Source organism: Colletes latitarsis, chromosome 7 (genome assembly GCF_051014445.1).
Source record: "Colletes latitarsis isolate SP2378_abdomen chromosome 7, iyColLati1, whole genome shotgun sequence".
Lineage (NCBI taxonomy): Eukaryota > Metazoa > Arthropoda > Insecta > Hymenoptera > Colletidae > Colletes > Colletes latitarsis.
Genome location: NC_135140.1, coordinates 13,644,702 through 13,665,970, shown reverse-complemented (window position 1 = coordinate 13,665,970; position 21,269 = coordinate 13,644,702). Strand labels below are relative to the sequence as shown.

At 40.1% G+C, this 21,269-nt stretch overlaps 4 protein-coding genes across 7 annotated transcripts; 3 read left to right on the top strand and 1 right to left on the bottom strand.

The window, feature by feature from the left end:
- Positions 1–371: 371 nt before the first annotated feature.
- LOC143343605 (uncharacterized) lies at positions 372–8,781 on the top strand. The gene is made up of 8 exons (XM_076768659.1): positions 372–702; positions 1,286–2,933; positions 3,047–3,281; positions 3,413–3,522; positions 3,632–3,878; positions 3,988–4,192; positions 4,274–4,475; positions 4,569–8,781. The coding sequence occupies exons 1-8, from the start codon at positions 473–475 to the stop codon at positions 6,273–6,275; spliced, it is 4,584 nt and encodes a 1,527-aa protein (XP_076624774.1). The 5' UTR covers positions 372–472; the 3' UTR covers positions 6,276–8,781.
- Positions 8,782–9,006: 225 nt separating this feature from the next.
- Positions 9,007–11,361, top strand: Uqcr-c2 (Ubiquinol-cytochrome c reductase core protein 2). The gene is made up of 7 exons (XM_076767682.1): positions 9,007–9,143; positions 9,476–9,612; positions 9,689–9,880; positions 9,950–10,166; positions 10,250–10,681; positions 10,762–10,983; positions 11,075–11,361. The coding sequence occupies exons 1-7, from the start codon at positions 9,099–9,101 to the stop codon at positions 11,159–11,161; spliced, it is 1,332 nt and encodes a 443-aa protein (XP_076623797.1). The 5' UTR covers positions 9,007–9,098; the 3' UTR covers positions 11,162–11,361.
- LOC143343138 (nucleolar protein 11) lies at positions 10,211–13,699 on the bottom strand. The gene is made up of 3 exons (XM_076767679.1): positions 13,536–13,699; positions 11,882–13,447; positions 10,211–11,649 (listed from the first exon to the last, which is right to left on the bottom strand). Exons 1-3 carry the CDS (start codon positions 13,665–13,667, stop codon positions 11,521–11,523), a joined length of 1,827 nt encoding a protein of 608 aa, XP_076623794.1. The 5' UTR covers positions 13,668–13,699; the 3' UTR covers positions 10,211–11,520.
- Positions 13,637–21,000, top strand: LOC143343139 (uncharacterized). 4 transcript variants are annotated; one of them, XR_013079923.1, is made up of 6 exons: positions 13,637–14,196; positions 15,283–15,400; positions 15,483–15,714; positions 15,795–16,238; positions 16,877–19,031; positions 19,121–21,000. XR_013079923.1 is itself a non-coding variant. In XM_076767680.1 (4 exons), the coding sequence occupies exons 1-4, from the start codon at positions 15,318–15,320 to the stop codon at positions 17,888–17,890; spliced, it is 1,773 nt and encodes a 590-aa protein (XP_076623795.1). In that variant the 5' UTR covers positions 13,637–15,317; the 3' UTR covers positions 17,891–21,000. The 4 variants fall into 4 exon arrangements, 1 of the variants encoding a protein (XP_076623795.1); XR_013079922.1 differs by having other exon boundaries at positions 14,517–15,400; XR_013079921.1 differs by having other exon boundaries at positions 13,637–15,400.
- Positions 21,001–21,269: the final 269 nt, after the last annotated feature.

Here is a 21,269-nt window from a genome sequence, read left to right as displayed (position 1 = left end):
AAGAAGGAAAACTAAATATTAGAATAGTAATAAGATGAACGTACAACCCATACATATTACACCACACATTGCACACACGACATCCTGCTTACAAACTATTACCGACGACAATAGATGTCGCGATTAGTGACTTTACGTACTCTGACACATTCATACATAGCGATGAAGCGCAGCTACAGGATCGATAAAAGAGGAAGATCGTGGTCACGGGGTACGTGGGGTATGGAAAAGGAAAGTAGAATAGCGAACAAGCAGAGAAAGGGAAGTAGATGACGCGCGCGGTGGGTGCGAGTGGTGCGAGGTTGCTCGGGGTGGTGAGTGGTGAGTGGTGAATGGCGAGGGTGGGCGGGCGGGCGGAGTGGGCGGTGGTGGTCAGGCGGTGAGCATAAAGAGGATAGGATAATATCGGTACACAACCTCCGCGGTAGCTTCAAGTTCGCCGCTTTAATACCGGCAGATCTACGATGTAGTTATGCCGAAGAAAACTACAAGGCATGTGAAAGAGTCGGGATCAACGAGAAGTTCTCATCATAAAAGCAATAATTCCGCAATTGGGCCGGAACAGGAAACAAAACACTTTAGAAGCGTTCGCATCGGTCTTACCAACGGCAAGCGTTGGCTCTCTCTTAAGAAACGCTTAGGTTTATCAACGGATGAAGATGTTGCGGTTTATCTGCTCGATCTTGCCGAGTCCACTTCCAGGTAGGTTCGAGATAAATCGCTTCTGTAGACCAGCACGTTTTTTTTTTCACGAATCCGGCTAAATGGCGTTGGATTCGACGTCAATGTTTTATTCACGTTAGGAAAACTATTTTAACTGATAGATAGTTGTGTCTTGTCATTCAGAGACGGGACTTCCCCTTTATCGTACCCGAATCTTCCCCGAATCGCCATCTTGCGGGGTCGATATTTGATGTGAAAGTAATCGATAATGTCTTGTTTGTTGAAATCTCAAAAACCGATTTTATCGATCTTACCGATCATGACTGATCTTGGTTTACGTCGGGATCGCGTACAAGTCGATATAGAAGAAATGTTATATTTGTTTGAGTTCAAGTACAAATTATACTTGGGTAAACAATATTCTTTGAGCATCTATTAGTGGATTAACAACTGCTGTTCACTTTTTAACTGTAGGATTATTCTCGTTTCAATCCTTCCCCAAGTTTCTCTCTTGAATTAATTTTTTCGATGCAACACTTTTTGTTTTCTATCTTTAATGTTGGTGTCACCATTTCTTTATCTTTATCATTTTCACATATATGCTTTTTTCCATAATTAACAGGCACAGCGACAAATACAATGGAGAAGACCAAAGAGCAATGGATCAAGATAAGAAGAACAAGACGCAAATGGCACCGACCGAAAACATGATAGATGATACAAAGGAATCTCTTCGTCGGAGTCTGAGGAAACAAAATAGTAATGTTGCTTCAGAACGTGAAGCTTTTTCTATGGATACTGCACGAACTACATTAACCAATGATGTCGAGTTATGTGCAAAACGTAGTTCAAGATCTAAACATCATAAGAACAGAGCCAAGCATCACAAAGACAAACGAAAAAAGAAACGACACCTTAAAACTGTCGATGTACTTTTATCGATAGAAACTGCTAAACAATTATCTACTGAGTCACCAGCAGAAGACAAAGAACAAATTGCTGTGAAAAAAGATAATTCTAGAGTAATGAATGAAATTGGTATAGAGCCAAATTTAAAAAATAGTCTTCGCATCGCTACAAAAGAGGTTGAATCTGTTGCAACAAAGACTGAACACATAGGTAGCATAGAATTTATAGGAAGTGTAAATACTAACAAAAATGTACTTTATCATGCCATCAAAGATGTTGATATGGAAAACACTGTGACGATTAATAACCAGTGTGAGCAGTTGAAATTGAATAGTCTAACAACAATTCCCACTGTTAAGAGCAATGCCAATGAAACTATCATCGAACAAGTCACAAATACATTGGGCACAATGTCTTCTAGTGCAGCTTCTTGCATTCAACCTGCAGAGGCAAGCGACAATAAAAATGTTTCGTGCGACATTTGTTATGTTGGTAACAACGAACATGTCAATACAATAGCTAATTGTTCCAGTTTGAATACAAATGCAACTCAAGAAACAAATAGTCGAAAATTGAAAAAGAAACGAAAACGATTGAAATATGATAATCAAGAGGAAGAAGATGATGATGCAAAAGAAGATTCGTCCGAAGATTTTCTAGATGATTCTGCCCATAAGCACAGAAAGAAAAGGCATAAACATAACAGTGAACACAGGAGTCGTAGGCATCACGATGTCCGGAAAGCGCCCCAAGATGGAATAATCGTGCAGGATGAAAGAAACGCCGGTTCTCTAACGGACGATGTATCAACAATTGTAGCTTCAAAATCGCAAAGCGAAGCGAGCCCTGAAAATGTATTATCCGAGCCGCAAAGATTAGCTATTAAAATAAAACTCTGTCAGGAATGTAATAATCGTCACTTACAAGATGCCTGTCCATTGACCACGCCTCAATATTCGATTCCGGATTCCATATCTTACGAGGAATGGTTAAATCAGCACAAAGAAAATTCCGAAGTTTTAAAAGCTATAAAATGTGATGATCCTATGTCCGAAGGATATGGAAAAATGGCTGAGGATAATATCGAGTCGGATGATGAATCTTTACTTACCGAACACTGTAAAATGAAAGTGAAAGCTCAAAAGGAAGAGAAACGATTGATTGTAGATGCGGACCGACCATTGTATGCCAGAGATTCTATACCTGAATGCTTGGAATTAAAAATCACTAATTCGGAACACGGACTTGGAATATACGCGAAAAATTCTGTTCCAATGCACGTTAAATTAGGTCCTCTCGTCGGACGGCTAGTTAGGGAAATGGACATTCCTGATGATTTCTCCATGAGACATATTTGGGAGGTAAAATCGATGGAATAGCTTTGTTAATCTCTGTATACGCGAATTATATTTATAGAGATCGTGGTCCAAATATTTCTCCGACAAAACGATATTTCTTTTTCTGTTTTCTTTAGATAGATAATAATGGTAAAACTTCGTACCTAAGTACCACCAACCCGTTAAGGAGTAATTGGATCCGTTATATTAGGCCGGCCGAGACAAAGGAGAAAAGAAGTGTAGCTGTAATTACGAAGCAGGGAGAGTTGCATCTTGTTACTACACAAAATATTGTGTCAGGAATGGAACTAACATATTGGGCAGATTCACAATCTTCGGCATGGACAAGAAAGAATAAAGTAGACAAAACGAGTATGGTATCATCTTTCTCAATATCAGCGTCGATGGTGAATGTTGCGAAAACAACGATCAAACGTTCAACTATGAATTAAACAAGAGTTACATTTCGTTTCGATTACGCTTATTTATTTTTCTCTGTTTAGATTGTGGGGGATGCAATTTGAATTTTGCTCATCCGATATACTATCGTCTACACTGTTGTATCTTTCACGATACCAATTACAGTCTGACGATAAGAAAGTATCATTGCAAGGTAGAGATAATTCAATTGCCATATTCCGTATTGATGTCCGTTACATTTTATGCGACGACTCTTGACGGTTTACGCGACTAAATATACGCATGTATTTTCGGTTGTCTAGGTATGCGGAGCTGCTGTTCTAGGCAAGGACAACATTATGAAGCACGCTGCAGAATTACACGCAGGTCAGGGCGCATACCAATGTCAATATTGTAAAAAATTCTTTTTACGTTTGAATTACCTCGAAATGCATCGAACTTACGGGTGTGCACAGAACCCGCAACGCTCAAGACCATTATGCGATTTTTGTGGGCGCAAGTTTTGTCAACCACAAAAGTTGAAAGTGCACATTAAACGAATGCATAGTGGTAAGAAATATTTACAAGTTCACAATTAATTTGCTGAGACTCATAGATTTGATATTGTTCAAACGAGTTCTCGTATCACGTTTTCACGACTACACATGTACTTGTTTAGATATGTCAGAGGTGCTTCGAGAGTTTCAATGTAAACTATGTTTGAAACTTTTGGGTTCTCGTGCCGCCCTTCAACGTCACATGAAAGAGGTTCATCACAAAGATGTTGTCGGCGCTGCGACATGCGATCGATGCGGAAAAATGTTTCAAAACAAGAGTAATCTAAAGATACACATGTTAACGCACAGCGGTGTGAAACCGTTCAAGTAAGATCGTGGTATCAATTTGCTATTTTGCGAGTCTCATTATCGTTTCTTTGATAAATACGGTATTCTTTTGATTTTCAGGTGCAAAGAAAACAGCTGCAAAGCGGCTTTCACCACTAAACAGTGTTTACAATTTCATTACAAGAAAGTACATGGTCTTACAGAGGAGATGATGCCGAAGATCGAACGATCCGTCGCATATACTTTCGATGCGTATAGCGGCGGGCTGATCGAAGATGTTGGTCGTGGAAAGACTCCTCGACCTAGCGGAAGAACTTCTCAGGTTTGTTCTTGAATAAAATTTGTTTTGCTTCGTGAAAATATTAACAAGCGCGTTGCACAATTGCATATAAAATTTTCTTCGTAATATTTTCAGCAAGAGAACAGTAATAACAGTCTGACATCTTTGGACAATGACAGTTCAGAAAACGGCTTGAAGGTTGAAGCGGCGAATAATTCTGCCCATTCAACTATAATCGAGTTTGGAACGAATCCCACGTCCAAGTATAAAGTGGAGCATACACCACGAATTTCAACACCGCCGTCGGCATCGAGTACTCTTGAGTCGACAACGATAGAGAGCGTTCGTACAGAAACGGATTTTTATGGCGTTTCGAGATTGCAGAGTAAAGGTAGTAAAAAGTGGCTTGGTGAATTTAATCCCTCAACAACGTCAGACATGACCGTAGTATCGAATACGATACCTCGTCTGTCGACAAGTGTCATTACTGGGAATACTTACGAATTTGAAGATAACAGAAAGGAGGTTGACGAAAAAACATCGCTGTCGACAGTCACGGGGAGGGCACAGAGTATTATGGAGAATAGTAAACTGGGACTTGGCGTTTATAGAAGAACCGAGAGCGCGAATGCTAGTTTGTTGGTCGAAGCTGCACTCGACGCCGCAGAAAGAGAGATAGGAGCTGTATCAAGTCCAATGTTGGAGGACAATGGTCGTGACACTAATCTCTACTCTATCTCTAGCCAGCTACAATCGCCATTACCTCAAAGATCACCGAACCACTTGGATTCCTATATGCAGCAACAAGCAGAATTGTTATCGCCTGCGCCTACACCGGACAGCCGAAATACGCCACCATCTTATTTACATGTCGACTATCAATTGCATCGGCCCGTCGACTACATCGGTACACCAAGGGCGCATACTATCGATCAATATTTACATCACGAGGACATACCGCGCGTTCCTTCGCCAAATAATTACATTCACATACAACAGGACGATTTAGTGTCACCCTCAGCAACACCAAATTCACGATATCAGAATGTACATCATCATCATCACCACCACCACCACCATCACCATCATCAGCAACAGCTGGCTGCAGAGAATTTGTCCAGTGACGAAGGTGACTCTGTAGCGCAAAACCTCAGTCTGTCTGTGAAAGAGAAATCGATGCAGCTGGATCTATCAACATCATACAAATATGATACTCTTGAGCAATGCCCTATCGTTCTCAACGGCGGGGAGCTTCAGGGTTTGGATATGTCTGCGAGGGGATTTCACCACGGCTTCGGCGTGCAGATACAAAATACCGCTCGGTATCATCACCATCATTTGTACGAAATTACAGAAAGACAAAGCGTTGATCTCAGCAGGACCGGAAGCTATTCGATGTCACCTACACCTCTTTCGCCAGTCTCTCAACCACCGCCTGTTACTGTAGCAGCTCCACCTCCTCCTCCATTACCTTCCTCTGTTCCTGCCGTTGTCCCTCCACCTCCGCCTCCGCCACCCCCGACACCGCCGCCACCACCGCCCTATCCTCATAACGACATCTTGAGGGTCGTAAGTTTGGATCTCACTCCTGGTGGAAGGCATACCGTCGATCTCACTCTTTCGAGATCTCATTTACACGGATCCGGAGCTCGCGTGATCGCAAGTCCTCAATCAACAGGCTCCGGTACTCCTCACGTCGTACCTGATGCGGTGGATGGCCGAATTTTGTCTTCCTCCTCACCGCCGCCTCCTTTGACAGGATACAACCCGAGTTATCCTGTAAGTCCTGCGCCGTATCATCCGCCTAGACCAGGATACCATCATTACTCTGGTTACTATTGATCAGTTGATATAGCCAACTGACTCGCGTTCGGTTCGTCTCAGGTATTCTCGTCAGTACTGACTTTTCCAGTATTTTCAATTTCTCTTCTGCTCTTCGATTTTCTTCTCACACATATTCGCGTGTAGTTGCCTTTATTCTTTTTTCTCTTAACTTCTATCCTTGCGAACGCATGGTCGTCCTCCTCCATTATATTTTCAAATACACGTCGAGTCGATTTTATTACGAATCTTCTCGCACAACGCACGATCGTCACTATAGAAACGTTTTACTTGCGAATAGGCAAGAACAACACAAGAGTCAGAACGCTGTCATTTTATAACTGCGACATAAAGCGTAGTTGTTCGTAGAAATCGTCAATTTTTATTTATGTTTGTCTTTTTCGCTTTTTATTGGAGTAGTTCTATAAATTATGAGGCCGTGTAACGCTGAACATGCAGTTTCTAATCTCTGTTAATGTTGGTAACGCTTTTTGATCAACGCGTTAATGAGATGGACAAACAACATAGGTCAATCACGGAATGTCAGGACTTGATTTGGTCTTTCGTCAGTCAAAATTTGTAAAATAAAATTTATAAAACTTATAAAATAACCGAAACTTAACTTTAGACACGTTAAAAATTTGTAAAACCCTTTATCTTTCGAATGAAAGTACAACTCTGAATCAGAGACGCGCACAAATGTAAAAAAAAAAAAAACAAAAACAATTATGTTAGACCGTCGAGTTTTTAAAAGGTTTAAAGTACACGGTCGGGTTAGTCAACTAACTGGTTAAACGTAATCGTCGTAAAAGTGTACAGTTAAATGTGGGATGTACCTATTATTTTTCAAATGAACGTTATTTTTTTAAGATATTTATAAACAAAATTGTAGGGAGAAATTCGTTCCATGACTAAAATTACGATGCATAGATTAGAGAAATTACATAATTTCTCAATTATGTAATCTTTAGAACGTATATTTATATTATATACATTCTTTCCCATGACCATATAAAACTCGGACACGATGCATCATTTCTTAACAGAGAGATTTTTCGCAGCGATTTATACCTTTTGTGAAACGTTACATTAATTTTGATACCTTACACTTATCTATTTCTTGTTTATCGACGAACAAATACTTCGGTAGATACTACACAATGATCATCACAAATTCACGTATTAATATTTTTCACATAATTCCTCAACGGCCTCAACGTTGTTTTTCTTGTCGTTGTTGTCGTCGTCCTCACCCTCGTCATCATCATTGTCGTATTATCCGTAATATTTAGATCGAGAATTTTTAAATTGAATTGTATATAAATTGGATGAACGAACGATGAGCTCCGATACTATTTGTTCTCTTACGGTGTTTAACTTTTGAGAAATATTGCGTATCGCGATTTCAATTTAATTAAGGCAATTTAGAATTTGCGAAACAAATTACTCGAGTTGCCTAACGATAGCTGTAAGTATCCGCATAGCGATAACGAATCTTAGGCGTTCATTTTCATTCTAGTCATAGTATGTGCGTATAAGAATAATATTAGTTACATTATAATATCTCGGAGATTGCGAATGAGTTGTCTGATATTGTACAAAACACGATAAATTTACTCAAACACTTATCCTTGTTTGCATTGTACGATAGATGTAAACAGTAGAAGTATTCAATTGTAAGATACGTTTCATACGAATTAGAATTGATAAGACGAGAACCAAGCTCATTGCAAAATTCGTAACGAGGTGCGAATAGCTTCCAGCTTTTTTTCAAATATTATTTATTAATGATCGTTTCTGAAAACCAAAGACCGAGGAATCGCGGAACTTTTGTGCCAAATCGATAAGACGTTTGCCACTGTACGTGCATTTTTAAATCTAAAAAAAAATCGTCGATTATTTTATATTACTTAAAAATGCTCGTAGCGTTTATGTTAGGTATGTATATGGATATACACGGATGTATGTACGTATGTAAATATATATGCTCTGATACGTAAGTGGGTAGATGAGTGCATGTGTCACTTTCTTTTTTCTAGTGATGCAGGTTTTTCATTTTTAAACGTATATTTTTTGTTGACTTTTTGTATTCTGGTCAATGTTGCCACTTTCTTTTTTACGTTACATTTTCATGTTCTACCGTACGTTCTCACAGTTTAAAGATTTATGTTCCCATTTTATCCACCCTGAATCGATTATGTATGTCACTGTTTTTATTTTGATATAGCAATAGCAAAAGTAATTGTGAAGACAACCAATTTTCCTTACTCATCTGTTCATGTATCACCGCCAATTATGATTATGCAAAACTTCAAACAACAATGTTCACGAGTACAAATATAGCACGGAATACATTTGTATTGACTTTCTTAATATCATAAATGAAATTAATAGAATAAAATAGAAAAATAACAATAACACGCAGTGTTTTCTTTATTCACTCCAATTCATTTACAATCGTAGTATGAATTACTCGTGAGGAAACTGAACTTATAATCTTATTATTATATAGACTCGTACAACAATATTTTTAGTCGCTATAAAAATAATCCATATTGAATTTGATTAATGTAACGATATATATTTTAATGTAATCGTCAACATGGCAAGTTTAAATAAAAATATGTGCAATCTATGTTTATAAATCTAATGTTAACCACGTTAAATTACTTACAATTTTGTTTTTAAATCGGCGCGTTATTCAATGTTAACCGACGCAAGGGAAGTTCACTTCTATTCGACGAAGATTGGTTCGCCATCTACAGTTTAGTATCTATTAAAGTTGGTGCTAGTTCGTGTGCTACTCCTAAGGAAAAGTTCTTCTAGTCATTCAGAAACAGAAAAATGGCTTGTTCGGTCGCGCGGTCGTCTCTATTACGTAGTCCTACGGTAAAAATAATACACTTTTCTTGCTATAATTTCTAAAAAGGAATTTGTTTTCTATTTTCTGACTACGAAAAGATTATCATAGCTGTTATATAAACGATTCGATATCGTTCTGTATGTCAGACTCTGTCGTAGGAATTACATAGAGCTGGATCGTGTTCATAGATATCTTCTTTTTCGTAACTAAGATTTTAATCGTATCTTTTTATTTCCTGTTTATAACTTCTTGGCAATTCTAAAATTTCTCTTTAATCTCAAACACATTCTAAGGATAGAAGTATGAGAACGAGAATGCATATGTATTGATCTTAATGGTATTTGATATTCTGTATCAGGTTAGGCATTATGCAGCTGCAGCAGCTGCCCAGCCTTCTGCTTCTTCGCGGTTTGAGTGCAAAGTTGCTAGTAATAATGTTACTGTCGCTACTTGTGACAATAATTCACCGATTGCCCAGGTGTCCATTGTTTTTAGGTATTTAAAACTCAAGGCTGATGCTCAAACGAATCTGTTCTGGTCCTTCGTTTGTATATAAATGCATTATTTGCAGAACTGGGTCACGAAATGAAACATATGATACCCAAGGTGTAACACATTCTTTGCGGATAGCAACAGGATTAAGTACATCTGCTAGCAGTGGTTTTGCTATAATGAGGAATATTCAACAGCTTGGTGGGAATTTAATGACAACAGTTGATCGTGAAAGTATTGCATATACACTGCAGATTACTAGAGACAATTTGTAAATGTTTTTCTATTTTTTTATACTATTTGTATCAAATCAAATGTTTCTATTATAATATATCAACAGATCGGATGCTCTTACATTTTTGGGGCATGTTGCAACAAAGCAAGTTTTTAAACCATGGGAGGTATCAGATCAGTTGCCCAGGATGGAATATGAATTAGCCTCCTTGCCAGATTCGACTGTAGTCCTTGAACTTTTGCATAAGGCTGCATATCGTACTGGGCTTGGATACTCCCTGTATACTCCAAAGCATCAATTAGGAAAAATTGGTTCAGAAACTGTAAGCATGCTTTTTACAAAGTAACTCCAATGTATGACAAGATGTTGACTTTGTTGAAACAATATTTTATCTTCTTTTTATAGTTACAACACTTTGTTAATACATGGTTTACTGGACCAAACTGTGCAGTTGTAGCAACTGGGGTTTCATTAGCAGAACTTACAGCTTTTGCAATGAATTTAGATATTGGTTCAAAAGATGCTACAACCCAAGCATCAAAATATTGTGGTGGGGAGTTGCGTAAGGAAAGAACCTCCGAACTAACTAACGTAGCGGTTGCCCTCGAAGGTGTAAGTTTGAAAAACGAGAATGACGCTTTAGCATGTGCGGTATTACAAAGAGCGTCTGGTACTGGGCCACGTGTTAAGTGGGGCGCCAGTGCAAGTCCATTGCAGAAGCAAGTTTCGAGCGCTGCCGGCTCGGAACCGTTTGCTTTGTCATCCTTTAATGCCAGTTATTCAGATTCGGGACTTTTTGGTTTCGTTTTATGTTCGACACCCAACGTAGCAGGACCCGTGAGTAAATATAATTGAAACTCGAACGCATAACGCATTATTCCTACGTATTTTAATTTTGAATTTAATATTCAATTTAGATAACTAATGTTGCTGCTAAGTGGTTGAAAAGCATGAAAGTATCTGACAGTGATGTTGCTCGCGGCAAAGCTATATTGAAGACTGAAATTTTGGAGGCAGCAGATAATGGAGCTGCTTTATTAGAGAATTTACAATGTCAAGCTCTGCACAAACGTGCAGTCGCTGCACCAGAGGCGCTAGTTGCCGATGTTGAAAAAGTCTCCGCATCTGCCGTTAAATCCGTATGTATACTAATGACGCGATTGACTAACCATGCTACTTTATTCGTTATTCCTTTTAAATTTATTTATCTTAATGGTATACGCATTCTAGGTTGCTGACAAAATGACCAGTGGAAAGTTAAGCATGGCTGCCATTGGTAACCTGAGAACTGTACCGTATGTTGATCAATTGAAATAGATGTTAAGTGTATTCTTCCAAAGTGAAAAGTAGCACGAAGTTAATACATGGATTCTTCTTATTATTGAGAAGATCGTAACTAAGGTTCGTATAAATAATTGATCCGAATCCTTGCAACATTCTCCGGCAGCGCATTTTTCATTGCAGTGAATGTAACATTCTGTAGATACGAATAGAAATAAAGAAACCTTTATTTCCAATTTTGTTCCCTGTATGTAAAGGTATAGGTACAAATATTTCTTATGATAATAGAAACTAAAATGTCCATTGTCAATTTGAAATTCGAAGAATTATGGACTATCATTTTTAAACACCCCGTACGTTATATTGTTATATAACAAACAGAATAATTTTTCGTGTTAGTAAAGTTTTATTTCCTCTATTGCATAGAACTTATTACGGTTTTTTTGTAACAGCTTTGATGATTTTTCGTTAATGATCCGTTTTAAGATAGGCCTCAAATTTTCCATGTCTTTGAATACACGTAACTGAAAAAAAATATTTATTATTACGAGAGGCAAAACAAGCCACAAATCTATTAACCCCTTCCCGTGCCATTTAGCTCGACGAAATCCGGACCTAAACGTTTTCGTTTGGGCCGACTTTCTGTTCGTGAGCCTGGCTCGTGGTATTCATGTTTGGGCCAAAATCTTCATCGCGAGTCAGACTCGTTAAAGTACGGGAAGGGGTTAAGACAATGTTCTATGCATGAACACTTACATGATCGTCTAAAACACAATTAAGTTTATTGAGAAGCATCGATACTTCCGGATCTCGTGATAATACGTAATGCTGATAGTGGGATTCTAACAAAAGGCTAGACCACTCATATAATTGTTTATCTGTAGGTTGCTGTACGATATAGCTGAAAATATTTTCCTGATCGTCTAACTTTTGTATTAAATATTGCAAAAGTCTTAATATTTCGTCGAAATTTAACCCGCTTTTAAGATACGAAGATAAAGAGACATCGGAATAAGTAAGACTAAAAATTTTATCGAGAAAATCGTTTCTGGAATAAAAGTTCTTGACGGTGGAAAGATCGTTGATCGTGCCGTTTTGCGACGGTAAAAACGTAGCGTCGTTACACCTTAGTGAGAAAATCAAAAGATCGATTAATAGTTTCTCTGGTAGGTCCTTAAAGGTATTTAAACACCATACAATTCCTTCAATATCTTTCGATTCTATCAATTGCGGAATCAATATTTCTTGTATTGCCGCATCGCTTAATCCTTCGTTCACGTAAGAGGATATTTGTTTGGAAAGTTTTTTAGGAGGTTGCTGAACCAATTGTTTAACTAAAGGTGGTGAATTATTTTCCCATTGAGCTACTGTTGATTCTTGTACCACAATAATCTCGTCGTCTTTCTCGTTTTCATCGCTAGTTTTGAAATGTAAGGATGAACCAAGTAAAGTAGCTATTTTTTGAGGTGCTAGATGATAAGGAGCAATTGCTAAGTGTTTATTGGCAGCAAGCAATAATTTGTCCTCGATTTTCCATAATTTTGCATCTTTTGTATAAAGCTTTAGTTTCTGTGCATCTTGAACCAATTTGAATTGTACATTATAGATCATTAATACAGCTCCTTCTTCAGAAGCATCAGCTCCATAGACTGCTATAGTAGCTTCATTTAATGGTGTCATAACTACAGGATGCTTTGTATTGATATTACAAATAATACTAATCAGTGTATGTAAACTAGATTCACTACTTGTTTCTGTCAAAGAATGGCTGTACAGTCTGCCGTGCGACCACAATGTCAACAGACATGCTTTGTTTTTTGTTTGAAGTACCGTATAACCAACTAACTTCTCTGATCTTCGCGTCAATTCCATTCTCCTTACACGATCCATATCTTTGGAGAAGGTTGTATCGTTAAGTTTAATCACTAAGCAACAATACATTCCATTGGTTTCAGTTAAGAGACATAAGTTAATTTTGTTGCCGGTACGAAATAAATGACAATCCAAAATCTTTTCATCCACACCTAAGATTCCATCTTTGGACCAAGATTTTCTGTTTTGAACAGCCCATTCTAACGAAGCGGTAGCTCCATCTTTACGAACCAACACAGGAGGCCCCTTTTCGAGAGTAAGAATAGTGTGTAACGGAGATTGAAATTTGTAACCTCTAATGCTATTTAAGTCCGTCTCTTTCTCGGACCAAAGACGTATCTTCTTCTCGTTAAATATCGCAGCATATCGATGGGTTGTTTCATCATAGATGACTTGTGTCGTTAACCGATCTTTACTCGTCCAACTACTCAATTGCTTTGGATCTTGTAGCTGCGAAGATAATAGTATTGTTCGCAAGTAATTCGGATATGAAAGGCGTATTAGAAATAAATGCTATTAACGCAATACTTAAATTTACCTTATATCGAATTACAATATTTCTTCCTAATGTTACGATTGCACATCCGTTTTCCGAATCTCTTTCAACACCTAACAAATTTTGTTGATCAATAAGCGGGCACAGTGTATAATACGAATAAAGTTTTGCCATTTTGAACGCGTGTAGAAAAGTATTTGCCACCAGAGGGCCACTACCATTGATTTCTATATATATCAGTGCATAGAGATCAGTGACCAATCCACTTAACGATAAGTCCCTTTCGAAAAGTCTTCTTCACAAGTGCTCGACTTACGATTGATTCATATCCAGTACTGAACAAATTAATATTAAATGTTGGAGGAAGATCAGAAAACATTATCATCGTAAGACGATCAAAGAGTAGTACGTTTTGAGTGTGAGCGAGATGCAAACAGCTGACACGTGCCGGCAGGTTCGAACGTTAGTAGTTAACCCCTTCTCGTATTTCAACGAATTTGACTCGTGATGAAGATTTTGGCCCAAACGTAAACATTACGAGCCAGACTCGCGAACAGAAAGTTTTAGTTCCTATCGGTACGCCACAAGGTCGGTCACGATTCTTATAATCTCTGTTACAAAGCAGTTTAGCATCAATCTGGTCTGTTTACCGCGCGTTCACGCCTACCGTTTGGGCCCGGATTTCGTCCAGCTAAATGCCACGGTAAGGGGTTAATTATCTTACATTTTACACAATTTTATAACCGAGCTCACTCGAAGCTAAAGAGAGTAAAGTATTTATAAGTAAAAGATTATATATAAATCTAAATTAAACAAAACACCCTCACGGATAAATCCGTATTGTTAATACTGTTCACGTTAATTGAAATTGATGCAAAATGAAAGTTTACGTTTTGAAAGAAAGATGCAATCTGGACGCATCATGTATCCTGGGCATGGCACTATTGTTCAAGGAAAGAAGGCCGGGTAGGGGTAGAGCTATATACCGTTGGGGTGACTTGAATGGAATTTGAGTTTGTCCAGAGCGTTCGAGGAGAGTTTGAGGGAGGAATAGTGTGATAATTAGGTTGTGATAAAAAGCGAAGTTTTGGCAAAACAGTGTATAAGATTGAAGTTACAATAAATATTGTTTACGTCGGTAAAAGAACAAACGATATCGGAAAATTTCGGATTACCAAGGGAGAATATGTTGTTGTTGATCGGTATTTCTTTTCTCGGTTTATTTACGAGTAAGTAAACGTAAACATTTTAACGAACGCTACATTTGTCATAACAATATCTTTTTACTCTTCGGTGCTTATCGCGCCATTTCGTCGACTGCATAACATCACGCATTCCATTGTGTCTTTTCGTCGATTCGATTGGAATACCAATTGAAGAGGTAGCAAAAGCGCAGAGGGAAACACGCGAGCGTGGAAACGCGAACGCAAGAGAATATGTTACATACGCAAATGTATCTTTCCCTTTATTTTTCTCAACCATTGGGCCTCACTTATTAATCTTTTGTTTTCTTCGCGAGACCATTATTTTAATCGTACTATCAAGTTGTCATAGAAATTTCTTTGTTCTACGATTGTATTCGCGCTTACATAGGTGTTTAGAAGTATGCGTTTGAACTTTTCTAAATTCAGGTACCTAAATTTGAGGTAGCTCGATTTTATCCAAATCCATGTATCAAAGAAGAAACAGGGATGATCAGAATGGCGGGGGAAGAGACACGAAACAGTTGTGTCTGTTTTAATCGTCGTTTCGGTTTTATCTTTAGGATTAGGTTGTACGGTTTTTCTAGAATTGGAAAGGGACGAGGATCGATGCGATACGATTATGAAAGAAATTGCTTCTGAAGACAGAGCAACTGTAACAGACGACACGCCATCTAGGTTACATTCAACGTGGTTATCAGAGGAGTAAGTATCCTCTGTTTTTTAAGTGGAATAAGTTTATGAAAGTGGTTCGATTCGACACAGATTTTTGAAATTGTTTCCGCAGATGCGAAGTACGTGCCGGGCCTGAATATATCGTAAGGAAATATAGCTTTTTCGCGAACGGCACGTTCCTTTTGTTACGATACTATTACGCCGAGGAGTCGTGCAGTATTGCAACGTACACTGTCGTGGCGCGTGGTTCTATCGAAATCTCATCGGCGTCCATCGCGGTTCCTGGCGCTACGGAAGCTAACGTTCAGTTGGATTCTATTCGTTTGATACCATTTGACAGACAGGTACACCGATCATCTTTCGTTGTTTAACGTACATTGTCTTGTTTTCGTGACGCATACCTTTTGACTCGTCGCATTGCCAGGTCGTTCACAAGTTTGAACGCAAACTAAACGCCAGTTGCGGCGGAATCGAAACGAAATGGCGCACGTATACGACGCAACTTATCTACGAACGACCGTCGACGAATATTTTGTCGAACGCGAGCCTACACGATCTCGGTTTGAACTCGAATTCTTTTCAAAGTCGCTTGCCACGACCGAGAAACCGAGGCACGTTGGGGTGTCTAAAATTCCTCGGCATCGAATTCACTGAACTTGAGTTGCTGCGAGTCGAGAGGAGACGATTCGATCCTCCGACGAATATTGTTGGACCGTTGAATCGCAATCCAGCGGACGCAGACAGGACGCGAACACGAGTCGAGTTGTTGTTAGGCAGGTTTGGTCGTAGCGGACGCTCTGGAATATCGGCGACAGGGTCACGGAGGCCGGATCGGTTACAATCCGCAGCGTTGCTACGCGCTGATACGGTATGGATACGAAAGTACTAGGCGTATCCAGAATGTAAATTCCGATAGACTGTTAAAACAAATCACAAATGTATATTCAAAATACTTTGTGACTAGTACATTCTACTCTTGGGAGATGAGATGTTGACTAGCAAGCTAAATCGCCTAATTCCCTTGACTGTTTAGGTTCTTGGCTTAGTCCGTGATCGACTTACTTAATAATAAATAAGAACCCAAGAAGTCGTTTAAACTACTTTTCTACCTCGTTTTCACCATTCCTGAGACATTTATTGCAACGAGGCATCAGTATATGAAACTTATTTATTTAATTCTTGTCCAGTAGGCTTAGGATGACTTCCAGTTTACGTGTTTACTTTTTCTATCTAATAAGCTTGTGGCGTCACCTCCGGGATGAAACGCCTCCACTCTCCTTTCCTTTTCTATCCTCCTACAATTTTTCTTGTTCTCCTCGACTAACGAAGCAGCGGCACAAGCTATAAATGCCCCTATGCTTTCTTAATTAACCCCATCCATTATTTACCGTGCAATCTATAATCTAGTAAATTTAGTAAACGGAACTTACTTTTCGGATACGCCCATATAGCTTCAAGACACGCAAGGAACAGTGCCTAATCAATGCTCTCTTTCTAACGTTACAGGCTTCCGGCTGCCTGATCTGCGGGAGCGTGTTACGCGCTACCGAGCTGAGCCCGCCTCTGTTTCACCAAGCACCACCGCTTCCGGCGGTGATCGATGGCCTCTGGCTGAGCGTCAAGTGCGAAAGCGTCGATCAAGGCTTCTGGTCCAGAAGATTCTTTCGGACTTATTCCGGTGGTAACCGATGGTCCGCGCGCTGGACTTACTACGCCGACTCTGCGTGCTCGATTCCGTTGTACACGATCATCGTAGCAGGTACTTACGTTCAACGTCCGGTCAGACGAGAACGAGATACGTTCGAACGCGAAAACGTTCGATTCGAAAGGGTTCAAAAGTCTCTGATCCCCGAATCGAACGTTTATCGTCGCGTCACGCGAGACAGCAAGGAACCAACGATAGGATCGGTGGCTCGATTGGGATCTACCGATCGAATCACCCTATCCTTGGCCCGAAAACACGCGACGCTACTTTCTGGAATGACGCTGCTGGAATTACGGGTCACCGAGAGTCGGTCGATCCCTGTCGATACCACGGCGTCGACTCGTTGTCTAGCAGCTACGAAAAGGAACAGACGCGCAACAGGAAACTCGTGGCCGAAGAATTGCGTGCTTCGAACGGTCGAGGCTCCCGCGGTGTTGACGTTCAAGGCGAGGGTAGGCCTCGATTGGAATGGAAATTACATTTTGCTGTTAGCCTCGTGGAAAGATGATTTTTGGGAGGCCCCTCTTCGTCGATGCTCTGAAACAATTTCCCAGAATTATTTTCAAACGAACACCGGTACACGACGTTCCGAATCTCTGCAAGGGTTACAGTTCTCCTCTCAAACGTACGAACGCCGCGGTCGATATTGGTTTTCCTCTTCGGCTGCCTCTTGCCTGTTAGAAAGTAGTTCTTCCTTACTACGTCTGACGATGTTACTTTTGCTGTTGTGGAGTACACTGTGTTCGTTGTCACATCTACCGATGCAACCGAGTACTTTGAATACTTTTACGATTGTAATCCGTAGATGTCATTAATAACGTCTTCTTTTTCAATATTGATCTATTACATTCCTCATAAACAGGAGCAAGTTACGTGTAACTGCACTCTATATGAAATAAAGTAACTAGCTGTTTTCTGATACTGACATAAGTTTTAATGCTGCAAAGGCACCTAGGAGGTAGAGGTGGAAAAGTATCAACAGTCATCGATAGTTTGCTACTAAAACTTTGTCAAACTTGTTTATTCAAAGAGATCTTCAAAGTTAATCTGTAACAATGCAAAAGGATTATTATAATTTAGTGCGTTTTTAGGGTAGAAGTTTCTATCAAACGTTCGATCTATCCCATATTTCATCCGTGACGATTAGTTTATTGAATTGACAATCCATTATAAAGTTTAAATAACGTCATCTAGCGGTTTAAATGCGCGACAACTAGAAATTCATCGAGAAAGCGAATGTATTTAGCGTGGCATGTTCTTTTCAAACTCAATGATTTAATGGACCTCTGTGTACAAATGCATTTCGATGGACCTTCCTGTAAAATTAACGATAAAAATTGATGTACTCGCATTATGATCCCCCTCTTCTTCGTCTCCATACGTTCTATGCGTGCACAGATACGAGCTACGCCCCCGGGTAATCGACCACGAACGTTTTTCAAGCGCGATCGCGTACGATCAACGATGCATGAAAAATAATTTTCATTTTGGCGCCCGACAGAATTTCACTGTATACGTTTCAGATGATTCGATCGGAACGTACACAGGTAACTCTTATCGATTAAGAAGCGTCCAGATGTGCGGATGCGCTCTCAAATATACGATTTCGCGCATGTCGCTTTCCGCCGTCTCTTTCCCTTCGGTCCTTGCTTCTTCCGTACGTTCCTGGTTTTTCGGTCGATGTGAAAATTCCTCTACGATATCTGTCAATTATTCTCAACCGGTGGATCGGTGACGCACGAATAGATCTCCGTTTCGCGGTTGGACCATCCGTCCTAGCTACAGCATCACGACGGTGGGCTCGTTCCTTTGGAGCCAAATCGTTCGATAGTAGAACAAAGATCAAAGAACGTAGAGAGTGATCGAGCTGCGAGGCTTTTCTATATAAGAATCGTACACCCCCCCTTGGGTATCGAAATTGGGATGCACTCAATCAAGCTCCATGCATTCACACAGGTTGGTGCGAATCCTTTCTAAACCTTTACTGTCCTCTTTTCACGGACAATGTTCCCCGAATTAATTAAATCGCGATGATCCAACCTCAGATGCCTCAGGAGATTGGGGATCAAACGCTCTGTCGACCATGGAATTTCGGCGGGACTTGGGAACACTCGAACCTGTCGATCTATTCTGCCGACTCTCGAGTCACCTTTTAAGCCATGGTGAAGAACCACCCCCTTCTTAGTACTGGTCAACTAGTGCATTGGACACGCGGAGATGCTACTCTATCGATAGCCACCGATTTTCGAAATGGTTGCTCCGCGGAGAAACCAAAATACAAGAGGGAGACTCGTACGAAATAGTGGAATCGAGCATGTTTAACACGTCTTCCAGCGTAAACGGAAATCGACTGCGTGACTGAGAATCTCGATCGATAGATAACGTTTTTGGGGATTTCTCGAGTAACGCTAAATCGCGATCTTATTTTTCTTGAGTTAACTGCCTCCTTAATAATTTCGTGCCCCCATACCCTTACTCCGTTTCGTTTCGTTTCGTTTCGTTCCTTATTCTGACGAATCGTAGAACTTATCAGGTTGAAACGGTAGTCGAAGGAAAAAGAAAAGACAAGAAATTTGCAACCGTTAGCAAATTGTGGCGCGTTACGACGGTAGAGTCGTCGCGAGATATTCGTTCCTAGGTTTCCGTGAAACGATGCACGATAAAAACGACAACGGATAAAAACGTGCGCGGTGGGATCGTGTTCGTGCATTCCGCGTCGCGCTTTTAATAATAGATGAAAAACGTGGGCGTTCGCGCCGGAAAAAGAACAAAAACAGGAGCGTGAAGGGTTGGAGCCGCGGATATGTGGACAATTTGGAGCCTGGAGTGCGCGAAGTGCAAATCGCGGCGAAAGAATACAGCGTACGCGACATTGTCGTTCGTTCGGTCGTTGTTCGCGGTTATGAAAATGATTGGAAACGAATCGATGAGAATTGGAGTTTGAATGCCACTGCGGCGTTGGCGTCGACGTCGTCCAATCGTTAGCGATTGGACGATCAGGGGACAAAAGAAGATTGGAAGGAAGGTGCCCGCGACTAAAAGAATACCGAAACGCGGGAGTAAAATCGATTGGGAGAGAGTCTGCGAGGGATAGGAGGATTATCGTATGCCTCCGAGAAGTCGATCGCATCGTGAGATGGGAGTGTCGAAAGTAATTGTGGACCAAAAATCTCTCAGAAATGACTACATTCGCGCAAAAGAGTCTCTTGGGATTAACGATACTGACCACCGTCGTTTTGCTGGCTCTGTTAGCCTCGAAAAAACTTGGCCCCGAGCCCCGAAAAAGAGACGGACTTTTGCTCGAAATGTTGAGCAACGTTAGCACCGAGTTGGACAGACTCGACTCGGGATACGACGGTTTAACGACGCAGATGGACGTTGCGAAAATTCGTTTGGCGCAGCTGATCACCCTGCACCGTGAAAATCTTCTGGTATGCGCGATACTTCGAGAAAGGCAAAACAAATCAATCTCGGAGAGGATGCCGGGGACCGATTTGACACGATCCTCCTCGACGTAAAGAAAACCTATCGATATCGTCGGTCCCGTTCCCTTTCCTCGTTGTCTCCCCTTAGCGTCGACTTTTCTCGCATCGATTAGCATCGAGTATAAGTTTGTCTTACCGTGAGAATTCATGTATGCATGCGTGCACGTACATGCATTATGTAGCGTGTAGCTTGTCAGAGGAAAAAACACGCGTCGTTTCGCGCGACCGCGTAAATTAGTAACGCCTATCACGTTCCCGCAGTCTCGTCGATCTTTGATTGTTCAAATTAACCGTGAGATTCGCCTTTTATCGCGTGGAATGTTATTGCACCCTTTTGCGTCGATACAATCAAATGTTTGGTCCAATGGTAATGTTTCTAGAATGACGTTTTATATCTTTTACTAAGAATAATATCAAATAAAGTAACCTACTTAATATTATTTATTATATTCTATCCTATTATTTAAAGTTCTATCGACGCTGCGGATTGTCACATTATTATCACACCAGCAATGTTGATAGAGTTGTAAGAAATGCACAGAAGGAAATTGAAGTATATGTATAGGGTAGATGTTCAAATTTCGGTGCCTTTAAGCTAATTTTCGCTTTACCGATGATATCAGTAAATACACTAATCTTTATTTAATTCGTTCGAAATAAATATTGATTTTTCAGAAATTTTTGCTTTTAGAAATATTTTTTTACCTGA

Coding starts and splice junctions, on each gene's coding strand:
- LOC143343605 (XM_076768659.1), top strand. CDS start 473: ATGCCGAAGAAAACTACAAGGCATGTGAAAGAGTCGGGATCAACGAGA. Junction 703..1,285: donor CTTGCCGAGTCCACTTCCAG/GTAGGTTCGAGA, acceptor CATAATTAACAG/GCACAGCGACAAATACAATG. Junction 4,193..4,273: donor AGCGGTGTGAAACCGTTCAA/GTAAGATCGTGG, acceptor TTTGATTTTCAG/GTGCAAAGAAAACAGCTGCA.
- Uqcr-c2 (XM_076767682.1), top strand. CDS start 9,099: ATGGCTTGTTCGGTCGCGCGGTCGTCTCTATTACGTAGTCCTACG. Junction 10,682..10,761: donor CACCCAACGTAGCAGGACCC/GTGAGTAAATAT, acceptor TATTCAATTTAG/ATAACTAATGTTGCTGCTAA. Junction 10,984..11,074: donor CCGCATCTGCCGTTAAATCC/GTATGTATACTA, acceptor TACGCATTCTAG/GTTGCTGACAAAATGACCAG.
- LOC143343138 (XM_076767679.1), bottom strand. CDS start 13,667: ATGGCAAAACTTTATTCGTATTATACACTGTGCCCGCTTATTGATCAA. Junction 13,448..13,535: donor ATATTGTAATTCGATATAAG/GTAAATTTAAGT, acceptor TTATCTTCGCAG/CTACAAGATCCAAAGCAATT. Junction 11,650..11,881: donor ATTGTGTTTTAGACGATCAT/GTAAGTGTTCAT, acceptor ATTTTTTTTCAG/TTACGTGTATTCAAAGACAT.
- LOC143343139 (XM_076767680.1), top strand. CDS start 15,318: ATGAAAGAAATTGCTTCTGAAGACAGAGCAACTGTAACAGACGACACG. Junction 15,715..15,794: donor TGATACCATTTGACAGACAG/GTACACCGATCA, acceptor TCGCATTGCCAG/GTCGTTCACAAGTTTGAACG. Junction 16,239..16,876: donor CGTTGCTACGCGCTGATACG/GTATGGATACGA, acceptor CTAACGTTACAG/GCTTCCGGCTGCCTGATCTG.